General features: G+C 32.5%; 1 protein-coding gene and 1 long non-coding RNA gene across 2 annotated transcripts; one reads left to right on the plus strand and one right to left on the minus strand.

Moving 5' to 3' along the window:
• The first annotated feature begins 1,932 nt into the window (after positions 1 to 1,932).
• LOC105324792 (potential E3 ubiquitin-protein ligase ariadne-2) lies at positions 1,933 to 14,699 on the plus strand. Its single transcript, XM_020065704.3, has 14 exons — positions 1,933 to 1,994; positions 3,348 to 3,566; positions 3,924 to 3,991; positions 4,194 to 4,257; positions 5,275 to 5,425; positions 5,854 to 5,975; positions 6,092 to 6,201; positions 7,217 to 7,334; positions 7,540 to 7,590; positions 10,716 to 10,889; positions 11,407 to 11,550; positions 12,260 to 12,328; positions 12,617 to 12,700; positions 14,488 to 14,699. The coding sequence occupies exons 2-14, from the start codon at positions 3,348 to 3,350 to the stop codon at positions 14,557 to 14,559; spliced, it is 1,446 nt and encodes a 481-aa protein (XP_019921263.2). The 5' UTR covers positions 1,933 to 1,994; the 3' UTR covers positions 14,560 to 14,699.
• Positions 14,700 to 19,178: 4,479 nt separating this feature from the next.
• On the minus strand, positions 19,179 to 22,753 carry LOC117682670 (uncharacterized). The gene is made up of 4 exons (XR_004596991.2): positions 21,903 to 22,753; positions 21,617 to 21,752; positions 21,267 to 21,460; positions 19,179 to 20,966 (listed from the first exon to the last, which is right to left on the minus strand). It is a non-coding gene; the product is annotated as an uncharacterized lncRNA (long non-coding RNA).
• Between the last annotated feature and the right edge of the window lie 3,698 nt (positions 22,754 to 26,451).

Here is a 26,451-nt window from a genome sequence, read left to right on the forward strand (position 1 = left end):
ACTTTAATTATTAATATACAAACCTAAAATATATTGGTCAATTGTTTTGTAAGCTTTTATTTCAAATTAAATTGTCCAGTTTTTAATTTTCCCTAGAACCTAGTTTTAACACTAATGAGTGTTACAATACCGTCATTTGTATGATTATTAATAGCGAGCGCAGCGAGGCGGCGCGAAGCGCCGCTCGCGTAGCGAGCTCCATAGACAACGTGTACGAACGGAGGAAATTCGAGTTAAAATCTGCACATTGTTCAAAGAAAATTTTGTGGACCCGCGTGAAAACGTTCTACTATCCCAGTGATCCTTTGCGGTGCATAGCAACATCGTGGAACAGGAAGTGTTTCTACGGAAAATTCTTACCTCTACATCGCATACATCATTTTCATTTAACAATAAAAAAATCCTTCTAAAAACATTACAGTAAACAAATAAGCTTACGTAAAAAAACTGAACTTTATATGACGTCATTTCCTTCTCCGAATTTGTCCGACAATTTACGAAAACTGTCGAGCGCAAAAGAATGTTAACTATGACGTCACAAAGATCTCGCGTTTTAATTTCCCGCGATACATTTAGAGGTGGATCAAGCATATGTACTGTCTGGATCATGTAGGAAGTACTCAGTATCAGTGTTAACGGTGACTCTTTGGCTGATTAGTTTTGATCTACGTGCAGCCACGTCATTTTGTAATGAATAGATAAAAGAAAAGAATTAAACTGTTAAAATATCTACCGGTACATGTATTTGTTATATAGTTGCATATGTGGTCAAATAATATTGGATATCACACACTAAGAAAGGGTTGAGGGCACATGTCTACAACGCAGCGTCGCTTATATAGCGTACAGAAATTAAAAAGATTTAAAACAAAATTGATGTCACAGAGGAAAATAATTAAAACACAGGTTACAACAAGGAACAAAATGAGAAATAACAGACAAGATTTATTTTTTTTACTGATTTTAATGATCATTATTAAAAGGTAAAGAAAAGATAAAACATAATTGTATCTACATAAAAAAAAACGGCGTTGTGTTTATCAAAATATTTTAATACAATGTAAGTCTGTTTAACATTTTATTAATGCTCAGTGGTAGTTTGTTTAAGTGTATAAGACTAGGAAGGGGTCATTGGATAACTTCGGGTTCCTTGCGGTGGTAAGTTTTCGAGACAAAGCCAACGTTTTTTGGTTAGGGCATGTCCACGGGTTGCATTTAACAATGATGACAGATGTGTGGTTCCTTCTGCGCTCGCCCCAACGGTCACACCGTAAAACATATTAATGTTTTTTTTTTCCTCTTATGATTCTAGACAATGGAAAAAATGTAATATTTAAATGCCTCATCAGAGGTCTATTTGACTGACGATCAGTATTTTATTATGAAATCATATTTCAATTTTTTGTGTGTGTGTATCATATCATAGTTATGGTGTTGGGCAATTTAAGTGACTTTAATTATAAAGTATAAATAAAATTCCTTTTTTATTTTTTTTTATTTAAATAAGTTATTTAAGTAACAGCATGATTATAACAATTCCACGAAACATAACTTTGATATAAAGACAAAAGAAGATATTTCGTTTTTCCTGTCTCCCAAGAAATAATTTGTCTATAGATAATAGCTGATTCTTTCAAATCTATAAGTTATTGAACGAACAAAAAGCTAAGGTGAGGACGGAAAAAATCCTAGTTCGTCCGAACAAATAACTTATTCGTCCGAACAAATCCTATTTCGTCCGAACCAAAAAGATTTATTTTTTCGTCTGGCCCTTCCACGCCGCCGTACATTTCTAGTCTGAATGATTAAAAAAAACTAAAGTCATTTGTCTTCTAGGTTTTATAAAAAATACGAAATGGCTCTTCAGTGGATTAGAAGTTGATCTTATTCAAATAGCATACACGAAATATTTCTTGATCAACCTACTAAATCCCTGTGTGTTCTGACGTCATTTCCGTACAAAACAGACAATTGTTGACAAGAAACCCACAAAGGTTTGTTAGCCTTCTTACTACTTTCTCTTGTGTTTTGGCTATGACAGAATGGTATTTATTGGTGTAAATTAAAGAAAATGACACAATTAGATTTGGTTGGTAATCATTTGTGAAGATGATGAAAAATACGAGATCGATTTGCGTCATTAATGTTGGAAACCATTGTCCCAATCAGCTGTCGAATCTAGTGTAAAAAAGACAAAGAACTGTGTCCACTAACATTCTTTTATCATTAAGGGTAAGATTTAGTTTAAAATATGGCATATATTTATTATTCCAAAATTGTGTTCCAGTTCTTGAAAGTGATCAATCGCGCTACAGATACTAAATGAATTCAATTGATTTTTATCTGGTACATGTGTTGATGTATTAGGTTTCACCTTCCCACCATGCCAATTACGTTAGTTACGAAATCTGACCCTACAGCTTTGCCGAATCTTCATCTCCCTCTCATTTAACTCTTTTCTCTCTAACTGGTCTTGACCTGATTTTATAATTAACAATGAATCATTTGCATTGGTTACTTTGAGCATAAACACAAATGTCACTTGTCGCATAAAATTATAATTTATAGTTTAATACTGTAACAGTATCCTCATAAATATTATTTTGTTGGGTTTTTTTTTGTATTTATATATACATAATCAAATGAAATGCACACACTATAGCTATGCTGTATTACTGCTTGCCATGACATCAGAGATGTTTATGTAAAATGATTGAGTTATATAGATATATTAAAGCAAAATGAGCTGTATTTTTTAAAAATTTATTTTGCTGCAAATACCTGCTAGTATGTTAAGTCTGCATGTTACTTAAACTTTTATCATAAATAAGATTTGAAAAAATCATTAATTTTTTTCAGAAGAAATATTTCTCTTCTAAGGAATATATAGCAGTACAGGACAACAATAATTCAATTTTGCTTCAATTTAGGCTTCTTATTGGCTTTTCCCACAAAAGTAAGGCTAACAGAAATTAAAAAAACCATATTTTTGTCAATTTAGTAGAAAATAACATTTTAGTAAAAAAAAAAAATTCAGCTTGAAAATTGCAGCTCATATTGCTTTAAGCATAATCAGGTATATTCTTCAGCATGTTGAGTGCTGCAAGTTAGACTATTCTGACACATTAATGACTTTATTGAAGGTCGGATTTTAACAATTGTCGCAAATCATGAACTAATTTTAGACCTTAACTATTGTGCCTTGTGGACTTGGCTAATCTATGTTAAGCTACATATAATATTCAGTATTTGCTCCAATTTCATACAGCAAGTGAAGTGATAATGAGGACTTTCTAGTTAAACGGATGGTAATAAAGCAATCAAATTGTTTGTTTCCTTATTAACAGATGTCGATGTCGGAGGACTCCGATTATGATCACTCTGATCACATGGAAGATGATGATTATGATTTTGGCGGTTACTATGACAACGACACTGATGACCTTGACATAGACAAGCCCAAGAAGAGTGAAGATCCCGAGTACTTTGAATATGAACTTCTGCAGGTAGAGGATGTGGAACGTCTTCTAAATGAAGAAGTGGAAGTCTTGTGTAGTGAATTAAAGGTTTGTTATTTATTCCTTGATGATTTTTAACAGAAAAAATCTTGCTTATTTATACATTCAATGGGCAAGCACAGATTCAGAATACAATTTTTAGTTGAAACTTCCGCTGGATTTCATAAACACTTTAGGGAGAGAAATGTATAAAATGATAAGTTTATTATTGTCAAATTCCCTGTTTATTTATTTCATCAAAGCACTTACACATATAATGTACAGGTATTGGATATAATAAACTTAAAAAAAAATTTTCCTACCACTTCCTTACAAGCAGTTACCGGTAATATATCTAGCTAATATGCAAATTAGTACACATGTACTCTGCAGTTTAATTAAAGATATCATCCTTTTGTTTTTCAGATTGATCCTTACCTTTCCAAAATGCTGCTTCAGGTTCACGACTGGCAAAAAGACTCGATTATTGAACAGTAAGTGTTTATTCATGTACAGTCTTATCAACAATTTTCTGTCTTCCTCATCTGTTAAATTTGTAAGCAGATAAACATGATAAAGGAAGAGGTTTTAACTTAGATACTTAATTTTTTTTTCTTGGCAAGTTCCTGCATGAAAACATTACTTTATACATGTAAGAATTTAAAAGTGTTCATTAATGTTGATTTCATTCAATAGACACAAAAGGAGCCCTTCCAAGTTATTGGTCGATTCCAAGATCATGCCTGCTCTCAAACATCAGGTGAGTGTTAAGCCGTGGGAAGTGAAATACTGATTTAAGTACTTTGATAGAAAAATCTTTCATAGATACAAAACATGTCAATCTTTGTATGATATATAGTATAACATACATTGTAATTAATATGAAATTGCAAGAGATCATTCCCAATTTTTCAAAAGTGTATAAAACACATTTGTGTTATGAAAAAGTAAGATTCTGATAGATCAAAAAGAGAGTTGGTTTAAGTGTTCTGGCCAGGGGGTTTGCATTTGTAATTTAAATCTGTAAGTAAGGTATGAGATGTGAGCTCATGAGAAACAATATGTTGTTTTAACTGCGTATGACTGTTACATGCATTTATCATAAGATCCTACATGTGTGTATATAATAGACTCTATTTTTTTGGGAGTTGATTTTAATCAACTCTCCTATGCAGTTACTCAAGCAAACCGAAAGTGAAACAGTGTTTGGACCTAAGCAAAATTCAACACCGCTGTCAACATTTAGTTCTAATCAATAAATTCGATGTAATAAGTTCTTAAGCATTGTTTTTCAAGGAAACTAATTTATAGATACCTTGTAAATAGTCAGATTTTAAATGGTACGAACAATTAAGATATTTTTTGAAGTCGTACAATTTATGTATTCCTACGCCAGAGTTCAATATAGTCTCGTTCAACCAGACGCTTGACTGTCTCCTTAAATCTCCGACAAGCAGAGAGTCTCTCTTGCTTTTCGGAGATAAACGGATACAGCTGAGTCTGGTTGAACGAGTTCAATTTTAATTGGATCCATACAATTTCTCATAACTATTTCGATCACTGATAAGTAGTTTGATGGACTAATTCTTTGAATATTACACAACATGATTGATATTGAATTTTCACGAAATTCCTGTATAAGAATTCATATTATAAAAAACAGGCGTAATTCACATACTTATAGGAATTTACTTGCCATGCGAAATAACATCGTTTTAAATAAATAATAATCGATAAAATCAACTCCCGTCAGTACTTCAGTACTTTGATTTCTCAGGAGGATGTTGGGGTGGGCCAGAAGGAGTGCAGTGTGTGTTTTGAGCAGGCAATGGCCGACACGTTCAGCTGTCTGACCTGTGGACACATTTTCTGTAAGAACTGCTGGGATATCTATTTCCAAATACAGATCAAACAAGGGATCACTACAGGTCGGTTACAATTGCAGATACATGTATTTATCGGGTTATTTCAAATTTATTTTTTTGATGTGAGATTTTTTTAGGAGAAAAAGTGAATATATTAATTGATTTTAAAAGATATTGTAGAAAAGAAGTGGATTTTTTTTTTCTTTCCAATTTGCATACACCTTGAAGAACAAATTAAAATTTGTATTTTAATATTTTAGAAATTTACATTAATAAGGGGCAAATTTTTGGTTATCAATTTCCTTACATAGGGATGAATAAGGGAAATCATCATCAAACTCTCAGTATTTGTATGGTTTCATGTTTACTGTATAAGTAGTAAATTTACATGGTTACTTTGACAATCTCAATCATCTTCCAAGACTTTGAAGCTGTAATTTAAGATTTGAAAACATGTTGATAAACGGTGATTATGAATAAATTTTTGACAGGCATTGAATGCATGCAGAAGGACTGCCATATTCTGGTCCCTGAGGATTTCCTGTGCAATGCCTTGTCAAAGCCTGAATTACGAGACAAATATACACAATTATCCTTCACAGACCATGTCAAGGTAAAATCTGTGCACATTCAAAGAAAAGATTACTCCTTTCTTCCATGAAATCCTAAGGCTTTTACTTGTATATGGCAGGCATTGAACATGAATCTTTTGATTTTGTCGTTTTGTAGGGCCATCCTGAGCTGAGATTTTGCCCTGGTCCAAACTGTGCAGTAATTGTCCGCTCTAAAGAACTGAAATCAAAGAAAGTGGAATGCAGTCATTGTAAAACCACGTTTTGGTGAGTGGGCAGGTTGTCATATCTGTTTGGAATTTGATCATTTAGAGTAGGGATAAAATGTAGGGAAATTGTGAAAAATTGAAAAAAAAAGTTTGGTTTAATACAGATATAAAACATTTTGGCCATCATTTAGGTCACATAAAAAAACCCCAACCCCACCCAAATATTACCCTCAAATTTATTTACTTTTGACAAGGTTTTTTGAAATCCAGGATGTATATATTAAGATCAGGCTTTATTATCTTTAATGTTTTAATAAGATATAATAAAATGCCCTCACAAAGGTTTTGAAGCCTTCCTCTTTGTAATTGATCAATGTAAGATTATAATCTACTTGTAAAATCTGAGCAGCTTGTTCTTTAAATAATGTAGTCACATGCATGTGTAAGTTTAAATTGTCCTGACAAGTGAAGATGCTGCAATTTATAATATACCATACTTGTACAGTGTATATTCCTGTGTATTTGCTAAACAATTTTCATAAATTGGTAAACATTCTCTGTTCATTTCTTAGTGTATGTAAACCTTTTAATTAATGAATACAGCTGCAGCTTAAAGCCCAAGTCTATTTGAGATCAAAAACCAACCTTCTATAGAAAAATGTGACATTATATAAATAGTGCCTGTTTGGGAGGGTAGCTGTTGAAATTGACACCCCGAGAAAGCCATTGTCAACCGACGCGAAGCGGAGGTTGACAATGGTTTTCGAGGGGTGTCAATTTCAACAGTAACCCTCCCAAACAGGCACTATTTATTTTACTATACTGAATGTCTTAATTTTAGAGAAAATTTTACTGCTTTTATATAAAAATGACATGAATTCTACTGCGAACCGTACACGCATAATTTACGCGCATGTAACAATTCGTTGTGTTACCCGTTACCAAGTGCGTTGCTAACGCTGAGGGTGATAGAATGGATTATCAGCTGCATCTAAGCCAATCAGATTTCAGTATTTAACATGAAAGTATAATAATATTTATTGTTTCTAATTGAGGGTTCTCTGTTGTTGTAGTTTTCGCTGTGGGATTGACTACCATGCCCCCACTGATTGTGGAACAATAAAAAAATGGCTCACAAAATGTGCTGATGACTCGGAAACTGCCAACTATATTAGTGCTCACACCAAAGATGTATGTACAAATGATATCAGGAGTGAAGCATTTTTAAATGTTAAATTCAGTCATGATCTTCTTTAACAAACTGAAGACTTGCAGTTGAAAACAACCAAAGTTAGAGTTTAATATTGGATTTGCAGATACTTCACATATACCACTAGGTGTATTGTGTTTTACACGTATTATGCATTATGTCTTAAGTGTTTTCATTTCCTTTCAGTGCCCTAAATGTCATGTGTGTATAGAAAAGAATGGCGGCTGTAATCACATGGTGAGAGAACAAGAATTTAAGATATGATTTCCATTTATTTTTTGTCAGATGTCTTTTACATGTCTATACTGAATGAACTAGTTTGTTTTGCTGTGGACTAGATTGATGAAATTACATCCTCAACAAAAAAATACATCATTTATTAGGTTTGATAATGACTGTCTTCAGTCTACATGGTCTTACCCTCACCTTTCATTAACTTTAACAGCTTGACACATTTTCGTAAGCAGTCTGTAATTAACCTAACAATGTGTGCATGTTTTTAATATTAATGATACAAAAAACAATATTGTGAATCTATTACTGCTTGAAATATTCAACGTAAACAGTGATTTAATAATTTCCCTATTCAAAGATGCGTATGTTAGACCAGCATATGCAAAGATGGTCAAACTACTCTAATTAAGGTCTTCCGCTGGGAGCGGAAGACCTTACTGTTATTCTGAAAGATTTTCAGAATTCTTCTTATTTTTTTTTTCTTCTAGACGCCAACTTTGATCCTTAATATCTCGCTCGTTTGTTCACCGATTGTTTTGAAATTTTCAGGTCTAATAACATGCCGCGCGATGTTGTCATTGCATATTTTAGTTGATGAAAATCCCCATCTGGTTTGAGTTATTCTCCTTTTAGTAAAATTTAACGACCTCTTTTGTCCGGTGGGTTTAGCTTTAACGATGACTGGCAGAGTCTCAAAGATGGACTGGTTTGGAAGCTGAAACATTGAATTTGTGCGAGACATATTTTATTTGTTATTTAAATGCAAATAAAAGGAGTGGTATAGATGTTGAAACAAAGGCTAGAAAAAAATGCAAAAAAATTCGCGTATTTTCCGTTTTAGTTTTCTACTTGATAATAATTTGTTATAAGATGTATTTTAAAAGTTCCTGGCCTTACTATGACCTTTCATTCGGTATACAGAAAAAGGATCTGGCCCCTATAATTAGGGAGTTAGAGGCGTCAAAACTTTTTTGTCAATAACTTGTAAAGGAATAAGAATTTCTAATGCATTATTGAAGCAAAATTGTAAAGAAATTAATTCGGAATCCTTCCGTACTATTCAATTGATTTTTTCGTAATTTATAGTCAGTATTTGCAGAAACAATTGTTGTAAGTTCTGTCCATTTTTGTGGGGGTGTGCACGTAAATGAGGTTACGAAAGGGCTTCTTGTAATGCACTAACTGATACATGCAGCGAGTAAAGATGATTCCACATAAAACTCCCAAATGTTTTTCTTCAGATGTACATTTTCATTTCATAAAGATGAACCTCTTTGACCTTATTTTTGTTGTTTGTTTCATAACTGTGCCCCTTTCTGTATTTAGATGCATTATGAGACTCAGGTAACCGATCAATAGTAGAGCCGCTAGCTGTATTCAGGCCGTTGCCCAGACGACAGTGCATGTGCTTGTAGAGCTGGGCGTACACATGCTTAACGCCCCACTGTTTTACTGTAATGGAGACATTTTGAATTGATTCAGTACTGGGAGATGTGTTAATAAAATAGTTCCAATGCATGGTATTTAAACTCAACTTTTCTACAATACACGGCCGTCATATAAAGCACAATGTGTATTACTGACATGACAAATGTACGCTGGCAATTTAAACAAACATGGGATTGCTTCCGATAGAACATTTCTTTTAAAGCAAAACAAAATACTGATTTACGATGAAGATAATATTATCATCGTGGAGATGAATTTAAAAAGTGAACTTAATATTCGCATACGATAATATTTGAATCCAAAGCCGCTTATTTTAAGTTACGATTATGGATATTAATTATAACTTGCCCCGCGTTTCGCGTTTTTTATTTGCAAAACATCTACAAATGAAAATACCAAACAACAGCAGCAATTTATAAAAGATTTATTACATACATAGTTCTCAGTCTCTCTTTATGCCTGTTTGTTAGCGGTTAATCTAAATTCATTTTGTATATCCTTTTGTGATTAAAAAAAATGCGATGGAAATCTTTTTTCCATGCAATATTTTAGGATAAAGCAATGAAGAGTTGTATCTTAAAATTTTATTAGACCATAAAATTGTAAAATGCCAACATTGAAAATTGTGCCTGATTTCTTTTCTTTTTTTTTTAAGGTAAAACTTTATTGATTAAAAAAAACCTGATTCTTTGAGACAAAAAAAAAAAAAAAAAATTGACATAATCAATAAGAGTTTGACAATCTCTAACTGCAGGTCTGTAGCTCTTAGTCTGAAAGAGAATCAGATGGACGACCTAGGACCCAGATCGTCCATCCGAATTTCTTGAAAATTGCCATTTCTTTCGAACACGGACACAATACTCACCGAGACTAAATGGTTCATATCTTAAGTTTTAACTGCTTTGAAAGGTAATATTGGCATTCCGATAATTTAGAAAAATTAATGAATAATTAAATAAAAATGGTAAAAATTACAGTAAAATTACCGGCATCGGTCTTCTCCATGCGCGGATCTAGAAGGGAAAGGAAAAGGGTTCCAGACCCCACCCCCCCCAGCAAAATTTCTTTCAATTACGTGTACATTATAAACTGACCAAAAATATGCCTTGGACATCCCTTGGCAAACTCAAATAACAGTTAGACTCTCAACCCCCACCTCAGAAACATTTTCTGATCTGTGCATGCTCCCCCTCCTCGAAAAACAAAATTATTCTTCAAAACCCCCCTGTAAAATTTCCTGGATCTCCGCATATCTACTAAAAGATTCATTGGCGCTTGCGTTCGATAAAAATGCATGTAAAATGTTTGCCAATGGTCTTTTTACCTTCATACCAGGCATAACCACAGTCCCACTGTGTGAATAAAATGCGTCGAATCAAACTATCGACAACGTGTTAACATCTGTTATTGCTTACAAACATGTAGTATAGTACTTTGTTTCTTTTACTCAGTGTTTATACATCTAATATTGTACCATGGTCAGGTATCAATTTTTGTGTTACGTCACAAGTATGACGCAGCTACGACGGAAGACCTAATTGTTGCTTGCAATGAGCTCGTCTCTTGTTTGCAAGATATGCTTCTGGAAAATTTTTGTGGAATCCGATATTTATTCTTCTAATTAAAGGAGGAATTTACAGTATCTGTTCCTCATATTTTAAATGTTTTGTTGCTTGCAGCAATGCACCAAGTGTAAGTTTGACTTTTGCTGGATGTGCCTGGGGGACTGGAAGGCCCACGGCAGCGAGTACTACGAGTGCAGTCGCTATAAGGAGAACCCGAACATCGCCAACGAGTCAGTCCACGCTCAGGCCAGGGAGGCGCTCAAGAAATATCTCTTCTATTTCGAAAGGGTATGTATGGCTGGTTTGCCGGATTATATGCTTTTGATTCATCAGAGAATGAGGTGGCACAATTTTGTTGGTCCACCTCACTCACAATTGTACATACTCATTGAATTATGAATAAAAGTAATATGAACAATGATTCCAAGATATTTGCCATCACAAATTTTTGTGATTTCAAAGTTAATGATTTTATTTAGGTTATTTAGGTTTCACCAAATTTGTTAAACGCCAATTTAATATTTGTGGATTTTGTCATTAAGTCAATGATTGAAATCCACTGTTCAGTGACACACATGTATGATACATGATACCAAATTCTGTTTTAGTTTTACAAAAGCATTGTTGATGAACTTACATACAAAGTGTTCATAGTTTCTTCTTTTTTTAAAGATAAATCTTACTGATGTATCACCAAAGTTGATTCTTTTTAAGCTTATTGAGTGTGCTGCTGATGGCATTTTACCACACAGATCAATGTTGGTATCTTCCTAAAATGTATATCTGTTCTATAACTCTATAACAGTACGAGAACCATGCCAAAAGTCTTCAGTTGGAGGAACAGACCCTGCAGAGAATCACATCCAAAATCCAGGACAAGGTCATGAAGAACACAGGGACCTGGATAGACTGGCAGTACTTGCTGGACGCTGCCACACTGCTGAAAAAGGTACAAAACCACCCTTCCCCTTTTTTTCTGAACTTGGTTTATTTTACAACGATTGATAAACAAGTTTTGCAACTTATATTAATATCTCTCGTAGACACGGATGTTAGCGCGAGGGATGTCCAAGTAGCGTAGTGGACAATGCACTTGTTTCTCACCGCTGCTCTCAGGGTACTCACGCTTCTTCCCAAAACAATGACCCTCCCCCTTCCCTTCTATTGTCGTAAACTATGTGCATATTAACCTTATTAGTGATTGTACATTTGACAGGGGGTGTCTAAATGCAGAATCATTTGGTAGTTTAAGCCTATTTTCCTAGATTGTTAAATGTTTTAGACGTTTAGTTGGAAAGTTATTTTGTGGACTAGCCATGTTGCATCATTTGTTGGGGATGTAAATCTATGGCTAAAAATACTCACAGAATCTATCAAAAACTGAACCCTTGAATATTAATTTAATGATTTAAGAGTATTTGGCATTTTCTATGTTATTTTTTTTTATTAGCCATGTTTTATTATTTGATTTGGATGTAAATGTTTGGCTAAGGAAAACATTGTACATACAAAATCTATTAAAGTTGATTTAGTGAAACAATATTAATTTTGATGATGTAAGAATATTTTGCATATTTTTTTTTTAAAATTCAATACAGCTAGGGATTTATGTTTCTGTGCTGAGCTTGTTTTCATACATTATTTTTGGTTTATTTCAGTGCCGGTACACACTGCAGTACACATATCCTTATGCTTACTACATGGAAAAGGGAGCTAGGAAACAGCTGGTATGTAATTTTGAAAATGTAGAGTGTACACATTGGTTTGTAAACTGTTTCATAATTAAGTGCTGTGTTTAAAAATCAAACAATTGTGATTTTAAACCAGAAACATGACACTGCATAAACACACGTAATCAATGTATCTTTATTATTTAATTTGCAATAAATGTGTACATGAACTACTTCGTGTGAAATTGCAAAATTTGAGTTAATGAAGATATCTGCAAAATTTAATCAGAAGTGCTGTTTTACCATCAGTTGAGTAAAAATCTAATGGTTGGTCTCTTTCCACAGTTTGAGTACCAGCAAGCGCAGTTAGAGGCGGAAGTGGAGAATTTGTCATGGAAAGTGGAGAGAGCTGAAATTACCGACAGAGGGGTAAGATACAGAATTGGCAAAAAAACGGGAAATACTCAGATTTCCGTGGACGGTGGGAAATACTGGTAATTCCCAGGAATTACTGGTATTTCCCGAGAAATACTGGGAAATAAAGTACAACTACATGTTATAGTACTTCATACTTAGACATTAGTCTTAATCAAATCTGTAGGGATGTAGACAATAGTACACCTTGTCAGCTATATGACATTTTACAGTGTTCTTTGATTTTAACAAGTTTTGGTCAGTAATGCATAATTATCCTCTTATGAATACTCAAAACATGGTTCATTCATACACCATTGTTATTTTAATTGTTTTTAAGGCTTTAGTCAGGTATAGGCGCATCTGTACAGTTATCATAAACATAATATCAAAAGTTCCATATTCCGGTTATATGGTAAATGTGAAAATGGGGCAAGAAAATTGTGAAAAATAAAGTGTGACTGTGTCACTACCTCAGTATGCAACACATCTAAGGAGAAGCCAATCAGCCCCACTCATAGTAAATATCTCCTCAAAACAGAAGCACAAAACTGTCAAGTGTCAATTATTTGTTAAAACAACATGTGTGATTATTAAATTTTTACTTGTAACACAAACACTAATTATAACAGTTTATTTTGTGCTTTGAATCATAAATCTGTAAAACACAAAACTTGAAATTCAAAAAGCTGGACAAAATATAAAATTTGTATATTAGCAGCTATAGAAGTCTTTGAGAATAGGTGATCTGGTGAACTTAATAAACTGACCGTGAAATGGGAAAGTATGATAAATTGGTTTTTGATGCTTATTGTTAATATCTTATATCCGAAACATAAGTTTAACATTGAACTAATTAAAGAGATGAAGATTATAAATTTGTATTTCCCAGTTTAGTGAAAAACAGTAGTATTTACCGGTACGGGAAATACCGACATTTACCACCGGTATTTCCCACCACTGGTATTTCTCGGCCAACTCTGGTAAGATATGATTAGTATGATGGATTCAGTGCTGCAAGCTCAGATGCCAAATTGATATGAATTGTTCATTGAAAATCAACAACAAGTGAAGCATTTGGTTGAAAATTGTTTGAAATTCAATGTTCTCTCCCTACTGACTGTAGCTGCAATAATGTAGCCCCCTCCCGATTATTTTTTTATATTTTTTTTTTTTTTGTGAGAGGAAAACATCAGATATAAAAAATCGGAGAGGGCTACATTATTGCAATTGTACTGACTGGTGAAAAAGAATTTGACTCAGATAACTTTTGTCCAGCTTTGAAAAAAAAATTAAACCTACTTACTCAAAGTTTAAAAACTGAATCGAGTGAAGGCAAACTTTTTTTTTCATTATTGTGCTATTATAGATTGTCAGTAATGTAGGTTATTATGTACTTACCGTATTTTAAATTCTTAAAGTCAGAATGATGATATTTATACATTTAAAATTGGATGAAATGAAAGTTGGCAAATGAATGAAATTGCTGTAAATTTGGATGTTTTTTATTCAGACTGAGTTGATACTAATCATGGGAGTTCTATGTGAAAATATATATTTTTTTAGAAGTGTGAAATAATTACTTTTAAAGAAGTGTTGTAGAGAACTAATTTATTTTCGGATATTATTCTGATATTATGGTGTAGTGAGTCTGTTTTTAGAAAGAGTAAATGAAGACATCCATTTCTAATTAATTAAAGAGCAAAAAAAAAATACATGATCAGTAACTTAGTAAACTTTTAAATGAAAGATCTATAATTTTACTTCATTCGTCATATGTTTTGTTTTGTCTCTGCTTGCAGGATCTAGAAAACCAAATGGATGTGGCTGAAAAACGAAGACTAACACTGTTAAAAGATTTCTTGGAAATATGAACCAACTTTATCTTTTGTTTGGGAACTGTGTGAAATCTGTGAATAACAGGTGAAAATTTTTTCTTATTTTCCTGTACGCAAAACCATAACGCCAGGAATTCTACCACTACAAGCTAGTGGTGAACACGATCTTCATTCATGTCATGAAGAGAACAGATTGATATATGCATGTTCACAGCTGTGTAAAGATGTGAGGTAATCAAGAGAGGAATTTAAGATAATATGTGTGTCTTGCTTTTAAGATATCTAGTTCCAAAATTAACTTTGGGGATCTTTTGAAGTGTTTTTTTTTTGCTACAATATCAGAAAGTGTTTTCCTGTATCAATGTGCCATGTGACAACTAATAAAAATACTTGGCAACTGTGACTTGTTACAGACATAGGCAATTTTTTCTGGTGGTCACAGTGTTGATTTTTTTTTTCATAAGAGCTGGTTCATTCATGATGACATGCATTCGTTTTAGTTGGCATTTAACACTATAAAATTCTGGGTTCAAGTAACAGTAAAATTAACAGGATATGCTTCCCACATTGGTGTAAATGCCAACTTTCCATGCTAAGAGGTCCAGGTTTTTTTTTTTAAATCTCTTGAAACAAATTTCCAGTGTTGCACTTTTTCAATTTTACTCTGAAGGTGCCCTTGAGAAAATTATTACTAAACTGACCTGCTTAGAAAAACAAGATATTATGCTGTGATCTCCTTCATCATATTGAACTTTGCATTCACAGAATTTATTCTGTATATCCCTAATTCTGTCAAAAATACGAGTCATACTTCAGTTCTATGAGAAAGGGAGAAAAAAATATCATCAGTTTGCATGCATTCATGTAACGTGTCAGGTAACTTTCATTTTCGTTTTTCATTTTTGCACGAGGTCAAAGGGATAATGTGTAAGATGAGGTGTAGTTGTCAGAGAGGAATAAATGAAAGCCAAAAAAAAAGGTTATTGTGAGAAAATGTTGTCACATCTGTGAAAAATACTAGTCACATGACATTTACTGTATGTATATTGTACTTATTGTGTGTATTTATTGTATTTATTAATGAGCTTTATGTATTAATGAATTTATTTATTCTTATTTATAGAATAAGGAACTGTCTTTCTTTTAGCTACAAGATAATATTGTTGTGAATTTTTTTTTAAATTGTGCATGTTAACAATTTTTTATGCTTCTTTAAAAATAGAAATCATGTTCTTTTTTTTCCCATACTTTTCCATACCTCTCATGTACTAATAAATCGTGTGTTGATTTAGAAAAAATATCATGATTGATTCGCTAAATGCATTTAATAAATAAGATAAAATTGATGGTAACTTTGCTCTAGCCATTTAATATTTGCGGAAGGATGTACATATGGTAATTGCAATATATCAGAAGAAATATAATGTAACATTGGAAAACCATAACATTCCAAGTTATATCAGTATTTTTCCATACCCAAGAAAGAATTGTTCTCATAAAACTGCTGTAAAAATGGGCTACAAGAAGATTCATGTAGCTTATTTTGTACATGTACTGTAGTTTACGTAAGATGATTTTTTCCATGGACTGGAAAGCCCATACTGTGGATGCACAGTGTACACATATAAAATTGAACTTGGTTGACAAGTCAAGGTATATTGTATAAAAAAAAGTTGTGACTTTTCTTTTACATGTATATCACAAATATTTTTCTTTAATTGATATAATCATCCCTTAGAAAGACGTGCTAAATATCTTGATCTGTAATTGATCCATCAGACATTTTTTTCTATTTGATGAGTGATGCATAAATTCAGAACATGTAACAATGGAACTTTCTTTAGTTAATATAAACATGATCTACCCTAATGTATAATTAAGATCTTCAGATCTTAGCAAAGTTTTAACACAGTTTGACAGTTAATGCATTCTCACTGAGACAATGGTCAATGGTTTCAATCATTTCATTTCCATGAGTATCTCAATTGGTATAAAATTCATTAGTTTCATGTATGAGTGTTTTCACTCCCATTTAAAAAAGTCTCCGGGTCAGAACACGTTTCAAAAAGGGGGATGTGTATTCTGAAAAATGAATGTGTTCATGATACCTGTACTTAAATTATAATATGCTTCTAATATGATTTAAAAGAATTGAAATGGATGATTGATATGTATTTAAATTCATTTTTTGAATACAGATTCTGAATAATTTGAAATTATTATGAAGATTAGATTTTCAATGTATAAAGGAAAATTAATGCACGTGTTGAAATGAAAAAAAAAGCCGATTTATTTTGTTTGAATTCAAATACATGAGATGTAGCTACATGTACATGTTATTGTTAATAAATACTGTAAAAATATGAATGGATTTTGGTACCATTTCGTTATGCTCATAAGCATAAGTTAATGTTTCATTTTAAGATATAACTTTAATTTTAATTTAACAAATGATAAAATGATGGTCGTAATTTTATTTTTTCTTTGGAATTTCAGAGAACTAAAGATAGGTTCTGTACTTCTGTTCTCCGTTTTTACAAACTTGCAAACTTATTTAAAATGGGAATATGATATTAACACCATGTGTTTATACGTCTACTATATAACCTTAAAATGATATTTTTCAAGCATTAAACATGATTACATTTTCATCAATAAACTTATTGTACTTATTTTAGTGTTTTTTTGTGTCATTCCTTTTGTGCTGTGTTTTATTAAAGAAGATGACTGGATAAGACATGTAAAATGTCCATATAAAGAAGGATAAAATGCTGTTAAATTTAAATATTAACAAATGGGATGATTTTGAAAAAAATAATTATTTAGACCAATGTATCTTTGAAATAACATTGATTTGTAACCCTTAGATATGTTCAATTATACTTGAAATTTATTGATCTAAACCAGCGTGTTTGTATAAAAAACCTCCAACTGAAGAAAAAAACGAAAAAGTAAACCGAACCAATTTTAATCAACAAAAACGATGATGACCCATTATACATTAGACATATTATTTTGTATTCCAACAGTTGAACGTTTTAAAAAATTGATGCATGTCCGTACATTCGTGGCCAAAGTACATGTCGAATATTTGTTGCTGTGTGAAATGTGTAAAATAGCTCAGTGGTTAAAGCACGACACTTCAGCTTAAGTTGTGGAAGTAAGCTTTTTAAGTTGTGGGTTCGATATTACCAACATTTAAGGCACTTCTGTCTCGTCGTTTGTTAAGGATCGACATGTGAACCTGAGATGAAAATAATTGAATAGTCAAAAATATTGTCTAAACAGACAGTAATAGTGTTTCTCGTGTTAATAAAGTTATTTTAAACATATGTATATGAGTTCGTTTCCATGGTAACGAACTTCAAACATAAGCATATTAAACAAGTTTAAATAGGAATAAAAATATCTGTGCAAGTCAAAAAACTATATAATTAAAAACCACACTGTCAACTTTAAAGATTACATTTCCTTTGTAAATTATGAAAATATATTGGAAACATTTTTATATATGGATTTTTTTTTCATCATCACTTCTCATAAATCAACAATCTTAGTTCGAATTTCCTCTGTTCAGCTAAACAGTGACCTTTTTTTAGCCTAACCTATGATAGAAATAAGTCATAAAATAATACTTCTTATAATTACACCCAATTTTTTAAAACAATTATTTAAAGATATGACATATAGCAACAAATTAATGGGGGAAAAAACATATGTTCCTGGATTAGAAAAAAAAGATATGAACGTCCAAATCTCCTCTGACCTATTTTAAAATAGCTGTATATAAACCTATTGATGTGAAATTTAAGTTGTAAAACTTTGCTGCGAATGGATAATTTTTTACAAAAACTTATATTGTATGTCTACTGAAGTTTTTTTTAAAGAAAAGAAATTAGAATTGTGTTCGAATATCATTAGTAATTAAGGTTTTAGTCCAAATTTCCTCTGTTCTAAATCTAAAAAATTACACTTTGAGCATTAGAAAAGTTTTATTAGCAAAAACTTTTTTTTGTCAAGTTGACATACAACTCGGACAACGTAATAGTTGGTACTATTCTCGGATCCAAGGACAATGACGTCATTCCAGAAGAAGAGTGGGCAAACTACATGTTGTCAGTCTCGGAAGGCATCACAGCGATGATAAAGGACATGCGGACACTCTTGTAACGTTACTCTGTTTACATTTGTGTGATTGAAAATGAGCATTCTATGATCTATGAACATTAATTGCGTTTTGTATGGAAGTAATTGTATATATGTGTTCGTGATAATATTATGCTTGAAATTTAAGCACTCTTAATTGTAAAAACCTTGCACCAAACACTTGTTTGATAGATTTAATCTCTAACTCATAGAGGAAATAAAGAATGTCTGTCTGTCTGTCTGAATATGAAGATATGACTTAGTTTGTTTATAATATTGTATTTGAGATATACTGGTATGTCGAAGAATTTATTTAATGATTTTAGGGTGCCAACAACCCCAAAACAATGTTTTATAGGTGTATGCGACTCCACTTTCAATGCTTCATGAATAGTGCAAACAAAAAAGTGCTTCATGAATAGTGCAAACAAAAGAGAAAAACTATGCTTATATTTTTCACATGAAGTTTATTTAAATTGCTTTAAAGACTAACTGAAACATCAGTCTGTCAAAATATACTTGATATAATAATAACAAAGCAAAATCTGCTTAGAATATCCTCTGGCTAATTAGAATAATATTAAGATTATTTCAAAATATATGGTGTTGAAAAGTAGGAAGATCATACAAATTGTTTCCAAATTCACATAGAATTGCAGGTTAGAAGTCATGATGGTAATATTAATTACAATACCAGTAATTTCAATTACAATATTTGCACAGTACAAGATTTTTTCATTGACCATTAAAAAAAAAATTCTCAACTTTAAAATCATATGCTCATATGTCACTTCAGTAATTATACAGTAACTGACTGTACACAAGATCTGACAGTAAATGTTATATCCAAATTATAATTATCATACAGTCATGAACAACATTATGTTTACACTCTTCTAGTAATTCTGTTATACATTGCAAGTTATGAAATCCAATTTGCAACATCATCACAGTTTTAATATTATATCAGCTCAACTAATATTTGAATGCACAATCTGCATTCAAGTTATGCAGCTGAATAAATACACATTTACATGTAAAAGGAGAATCTTCTATCTTCAAACAATCTAAAAACTATAACAAAATTACATAATTTTAAGTTGCAGAATCTATACAATATATGACAACTTTCTATATCCAAACTCTGATCTTTCAACCAATTAAGAAAATTAATCACTATTAAATATCAATTCAATGCTTCAGTTATATAAAACTTAAAAGTAAAAAAATTCGAGGCAGCATCATTTCAATAAAATATCTGAACTGATTCATAATAATTCATAGTCAAACCACAATCTGTATGATTATGTGACCTCCTGACCCTTTAAAAAATACACACAAAAAACTGTACCAGTATAAGTGCACTTTAGTTCCTTCATATAAAAAAAAAGTATTTGCAAATACAAAAATGTGATAAATCTGAATACAGTATACATTTTACATGATTTTTAAAAAGCACAACTATTATTATACTACTCTTCTGAAGAATGCATGTACTGAGATAAAGATTGAATAATCATCTTTGACTTGGTCACTCTCTGACTTTTGAGTTTTCACAAATTTCAGACAAGAGGTTTTCCAAACCCTGTTGGCCATCTCTTTTAAAGGTTAAAATGATATGGGAAAGAGACAGTCCACTATTAGCTATTTTGGAGGCCATACATTTTGAAATTAAAATGTTTTTGATTGAACCAAAGGAAGCAGTGAATCACAACGGGGCTTTGCATCCTTTCTGAACCTAAAAATCGACACAACAGATGGCAATGAAAAAGAAAAGCTGGAATTGACAATTATGCTGGGCTCTTATAATCTTCTCTACAAATCTAGATAAAGCAATAACATCTTGCAAGGAATCATGAGCATTGTATTGATCCTCAAACACTGTTTTATATACTTTAGGTTGGGAGTAAGATGGCAAGTTAGGAAGACATTCTTTAAAAAGAGGAAGAGTATCAATTACACCAATTACTCCAGTTGACATGAATTTAAGCTTTCGAACAAATTGTTATTTTCTATTGCTGAAAGTAATACTGGAATGTCAAAAGATTTACAGTTATGACCAACTAAAACCACTTTCTCTAACTTTGCCAAAAACATAAAAAGTTTCTGTAAAGCCGGTTGGATTCTGGAGTATTCAACTTCCTTGTTACTGTGGTACATTTTCCCGTTTTCAAACTGTATACCTGTAACTGTTGAAGCAGCAGGAGAAATTTTCTTTCCAGGCTTAATATAACAGTTGAAAATTTCTTCATTAGAGTCTACACTAACTGACAACTGTCTGATATGGGAGTCACGACCTGAAAAAGTTCAAAAATGAATTTGCATAACTGAGGAAGTGGATTAAATATTTTATTCTTTGAATTTGAAGCAATCATATATCATGGCAAGTGTCGAACCATGCATTCCTTGGACAAATTAATACATGTAATACAAATTAAACTAACAGCACTTATGACGCGTTTAGTTAAATATGGTTTGTGATCGACTTAGGTTTTTTTCATGGTCAGTAAATTTATGTATTAAGTTGAAAAATCATACCAGGATAATTGAATGCATGTATATTTATTAAATTTCCATTAAAGTTGAATAATTCATACCAAGTCCAGTTGTTTCAACATTAAAAAAGGCAAAATAACATTCAATCAGTTGCTCTATCTCAATAGGTTGGTATTCAGGTTGTAAAAGAGGTGCTGGTATCCTCTGAATATAGGTGGATAGGTGATCCACTAGGGAACATCCTGACTGGTATGAAGTCCCTTCTCTCACCTCTGAGCTTGCATTTCTTTTGTACCTGTTATGAACAGAATTATCTATTTAATATATGTGCATACATCTTCCAGCATATCTTTTATTTCAAATAGTTTACCATAAAGAATGCTAACTTTGGAACTATAATGAAACTCAGTCATCAGATCATTAATATAAGTCCTTAATAACTCATTATTACTTCATCGATTTCTTTGCTAGTCTTTTTTTCTTGAACTTGTGGGAGTTGGCAACAGCTCTTTGCTTTATACGCTGGGAATCTCTAAGGCAAGGCGCTCAGTGAAGAAACCTGATGAAAGCCCCAATGAACGATTCACCTACAAAATGAATATTTCATTTTCATTTTCTTTATACTAGCTCCTAATTGTTGCTTATAAAAATATAGTATAGCAGTGGCACATTTTGCCATGATAAAGTTGCAATATTCAAAAACTCTAATATGTGTATGACTTAAAACTTGAACTTACACTGACAAGGTACTTATGGCCATTGTTCTTTTGTGCGACACAAGCAGCAACTTTGTAGGAAAGGTTTCCCGAAGAACTGAAATGAACGTTATTTGGAGCCTTAGCTGCCACCATGTGATTGAAACTTTCGTTTCCTTGTGTGATTCCAAGAGATGAGAGCTTATTACTATGACCAGCATAAGCGGTAAAAACTTTCTCCAGATATGACTGCAGATTTTTGGTTGACAAGGGGTTTTCTATGAGGGAACGATTTGTATTGGCAATCTGGGTTACCGATTTAATAAATCTGCACCATCGAGATGAACAGCAATGATGGTCTCCGAATGGATGTTTTGAGAGTGCATCAAGATCAGATGAAATCTGTGAAGGATTCTCCTTTCCTTGAGCAATGTAGTCAAAACATCTCTTGAGATATTTGATAACTTTCACTGTTAGCATTGGGTGTTGTTTTTTTAGTGCATACAGAGAGTTTCCCAGCAGCTTACGTATGTGATTCTTGTCAGATATCTTCTCAATCTTCTTCATTAACATTTGCACGTAAGCGTCCTATAGTGGTAGAATCTTCATTACCAACAACTGCATCAACTGTGAAACCCTTCTCCCCAACATCTTTGACCATCTGGGTGACCATGTCAGCCTTCATCGCTTTAGCACTTCCTTCCCAGTTTTGATAGCAGTCGTGAGGTTTAGGTGGCTCATTTCTTGAAGCTGCTGAAGAACAAACTCTACAATCTTTGGACCGCACAGCATAGTGTATTATCTCACCTGTCTGTGTGCCTATCATAGAGCAGTGTCCTTAAAAATAAAATAAAAGTAGCTATAAAAATATGTAAGACCCAAATTATGGACAATGAGTTATGCTTAATATAGTTTATCGATATATGAAAGATATATATTATATCAAACATGTTTCTTAGTTTTCAAGGAGTTAAAATTGTTATTACACAATAGATGTTAAGCAATGCGCACGACTGACAAAAACCAATTGCAATAGGTCACATGAGTGACTCAGGTGACTTAAAAATTTAGCTCCATTTTGCCTAAGAGACTGTCATAGGATCTTCCACTCCCTGTTTTCTGCCAGCCTGTATCAACAGCAACTACAAATTTTCCATTTGTCCTAAAATAATAAATCAGGTTTATTAAGGAATGAATTTGATTTTGACATATGTTATACGATATAACATAACTTGGGACAGTTTACGCTTTATAAACCACGAAGCGTCACTATAAGTAATACCCCCGTGAATATACAAAATAAGCAAAGTCAACAATTATTTCTGGGTATTAAGACTTTATATGTATAGTGCTAGTGTTATTAAGACTGTATATGTATGGTGCTAGTGTTTTTATGGCTGTTTATGTATGGTGCTAGTGTTATTATGGCTGTATTTATATGGTGCTTGTGTTATGTATGGTGTAAGTGTTATTAAGACTGTTTATGTATAGTGCTAGTGTTATTATGGTTGTATATTTATGTTGCTAGTGTTATGTATGGCTCTAGTGTTGTTTTTGCTGTATATGTATGGTGCTAGTGGTATTGTGGCTGTTTATGTATGGTGCTAGTCTTATTAAGACTGTATATGAATGGTGCTAGTGGTATTATGGCTGTATATGTATGGTGCTAGTGTTATTATGGCTGTATATGTATGGTGCTAGTGTAATGCATGGTGCTAGTGTTATTATGGCTGTATATGTATGGTGCTAGTGTTATGTATGATACTAGTGTTATTAAGACTGTATATGTATGGTGCTAGTGTTATGGTTGTATATGTATGGTTTTAGTGTTTTTATGGCTGTATATGTATTGTTGTAGTGTTATTATAGCTGTATATATATGGTGCTTGTGTTATGTATGGTATTAGTGTTATTAAAACTCTATATGTATGGTGCTAGTGTTATTATTGCGTATAAATATGGTGCTTTTGTTGTGCTAGTACAAAGCTAGTGTTATTTTGGCTGTATATGTATGGTGCTAGTGTTATTATGGCTGTATATGTATGGTGCTAGAGTTATTTAGACTGTATATGTATTGTGCTAGTGTTATTATGGCTGCATATGTATGGTTCTAGTGTTATTAAGCAGTTTAAATATGATGCTAGTGTTATTTTGGCTGTATATGTAAGGTGCTAGTGTTATGTATGGTGCTAGTGTTATTAAGACTGTATATGTATGGTGCTAGTGTAACTATGGTTGTATATGTATGGTTTAGTGTTATTATGGCTGTTTATATATGGTGCTTGTGTTATGTATGGTGTTAGTGTTATTAAGACTGTATATGTATTGTGCTGGTGTTATTATGGCTGTATATATAAGGTGCTAGTGTCATCTATGGCGCTAGTGTTATTATCGCTGTATATGTATTGTGCTAGTGTTATTATGGCTGTATATGTTATTTTTTAGTGCTACTATAGATGTATATATATGGTGCTTGTGTTATGTATGGTGTTAGTGTTATTAAGACTGTATATGTATGGCGCAAGTGTTATTATGGCTGTATATGTATGGTGCTAGTATTATGTATGATGCTAGTGTTATTAAGACTTTATATGTATATATAGTGCTAGTGTTATTAAGACTGTATATGTATGGTGCTAGTGTTTTTATGGCTGTTTATGTATGGTGCTAGTATTATTATGGCTGTATATATATGGTGCTTGTGTTATGTATGGTGTAAGTGTTATTAAGACTGTTTATGTATAGTGCTAGTGTTAATATGGTTGTATATATATGGTGCTAGTGTTATGTATGGCTCTAGTGTTATTATCGCTGTATATGTATGGTGCTAGTGTTATTAAGACGGTATATGTATGGTGCTAGTCTTATTAAAACTGTATATATATGGTGCTAGTGGTATTATGGCTGTATATGTATGGTGCTAGTGTTATTATGGCTGTATATGTTAGGTGCCAGTGTATTGTATGGTGCTAGTGTTATTATGTCTGTATATGTATGGTGCTAGTGTTATGTATGATACTAGTGTTATTAAGACTGTATATGTATTGTGCTAGTGTTGTTTTGGTTGTATATGTATGGTTTTAGTGTTATTATGGCTGTATATGTATTGTTTTAGTGTTATTATAGCTGTATATATATGGTGCTTGTGTCATGTATGGTATTAGTGTGATTAAGACTGTATATGTATGGTGCTAGTGTTATTATTGTGTATATATATGGTGCTATTTTTATGTATGAAGCTAGTTTTATTATGGCTGTATATGAATGGTCCTAGTGTTATGTGTGGTGCTAGTGTAATTATGGCTGTGTATGTATTGTGCTAGTGTTATGTATGATGCTAGTGTTATTAAGACTGTATATGTATGGTGCTAGTGTTATTAAGACTGTATATGTATGGTGCTAGTGGTATTATGGCTGTATATGTATGGTGCTAGTGTTATTATGGCTGTATATGTATGGTGCTAGTGTTATTATGGCTGTATATGTATGGTGCTAGTGTTATGTATGGTTTTAGTGTTATTATGGCTGTTTATATATGGTGCTCGTGTTATGCATGATGCTAGTGTTATTATCGCTGTATTTGAATGGTGCTAGGGTTATTATGGCTGTTTATGTATGGTGCTAGTGTTATTAATACTGTTTATGTATGGTGCTAGTGGTATAATGGCTGTATATGTATGGTGCTAGTGTTATTATGGCTGTATATGTATGGTGCTAGTGTTATGTATGGTTTTAATGTTATTATGGCTGTATATGTATGGTGCTAATGTTATGCATGATGCTAGTGTTATTAAGACTGTATATGCATGGTGGTAGTGTTATTATGGCTGTATATGTATGGTTCTAGTGTTATTTATGGTGCTAGTGTTATTAAGTGTGTATATGTATGGTGCTAGTGTTATTATTGCTGTTTATGTATGGTGCTAGTGTTATCATGGCTGTATATATATAGTGCTAGTGTTATGTATGGTGCCAGTGTTATTAAGACTGTATTTGTATTGTGCTAGTGTTATTATGGCTGTTTATGAATGGCGCTAGTGTTATTATGGCTGTTTATGTATGGTGCTAGTGTTATTAAGACTGTATATATGGTGCTAGTGGTATTATGGCTGTATATGTATGGTGCTAGTGTTATTATGGCTGTATATGTAAGGTGCTAGTGTAATGTATGGTGCTAGTGTTATTATGGCTGTATATGTATGGTGCTAGTGTTATATATGATACTAGTATTATTAAGACTGTATATGTATTGTGCTACTGTTGTTTTGGTTGTATATGTATGGTTTTAATGTTATTATGGCTGTATATGTATTGTTGTAGTGTTATTATAGCTGTATATATATGTCGCTTGTGTTATGCATGATATTAGTGTTATTAAGACTGTATATGTATGGTGCTAGTGTTATTATTGTGTATATATATGGTGCTATTTTTATGTATGAAGCTAGTTTTATTATGGCTGTATATGAATGGTGCTAGTGTTATGTGTGGTGCTAGTGTTATTATGGCTGTATATGTATGGTGCTAGTGTTATTATGGCTGTATATGTATGGTGCTAGTGTTATGTATGGTTTTAGTGTTATTATGGCTG

Source organism: Magallana gigas, chromosome 4 (assembly GCF_963853765.1).
Source record: "Magallana gigas chromosome 4, xbMagGiga1.1, whole genome shotgun sequence".
In the NCBI taxonomy this organism is placed as follows: domain Eukaryota; kingdom Metazoa; phylum Mollusca; class Bivalvia; order Ostreida; family Ostreidae; genus Magallana; species Magallana gigas.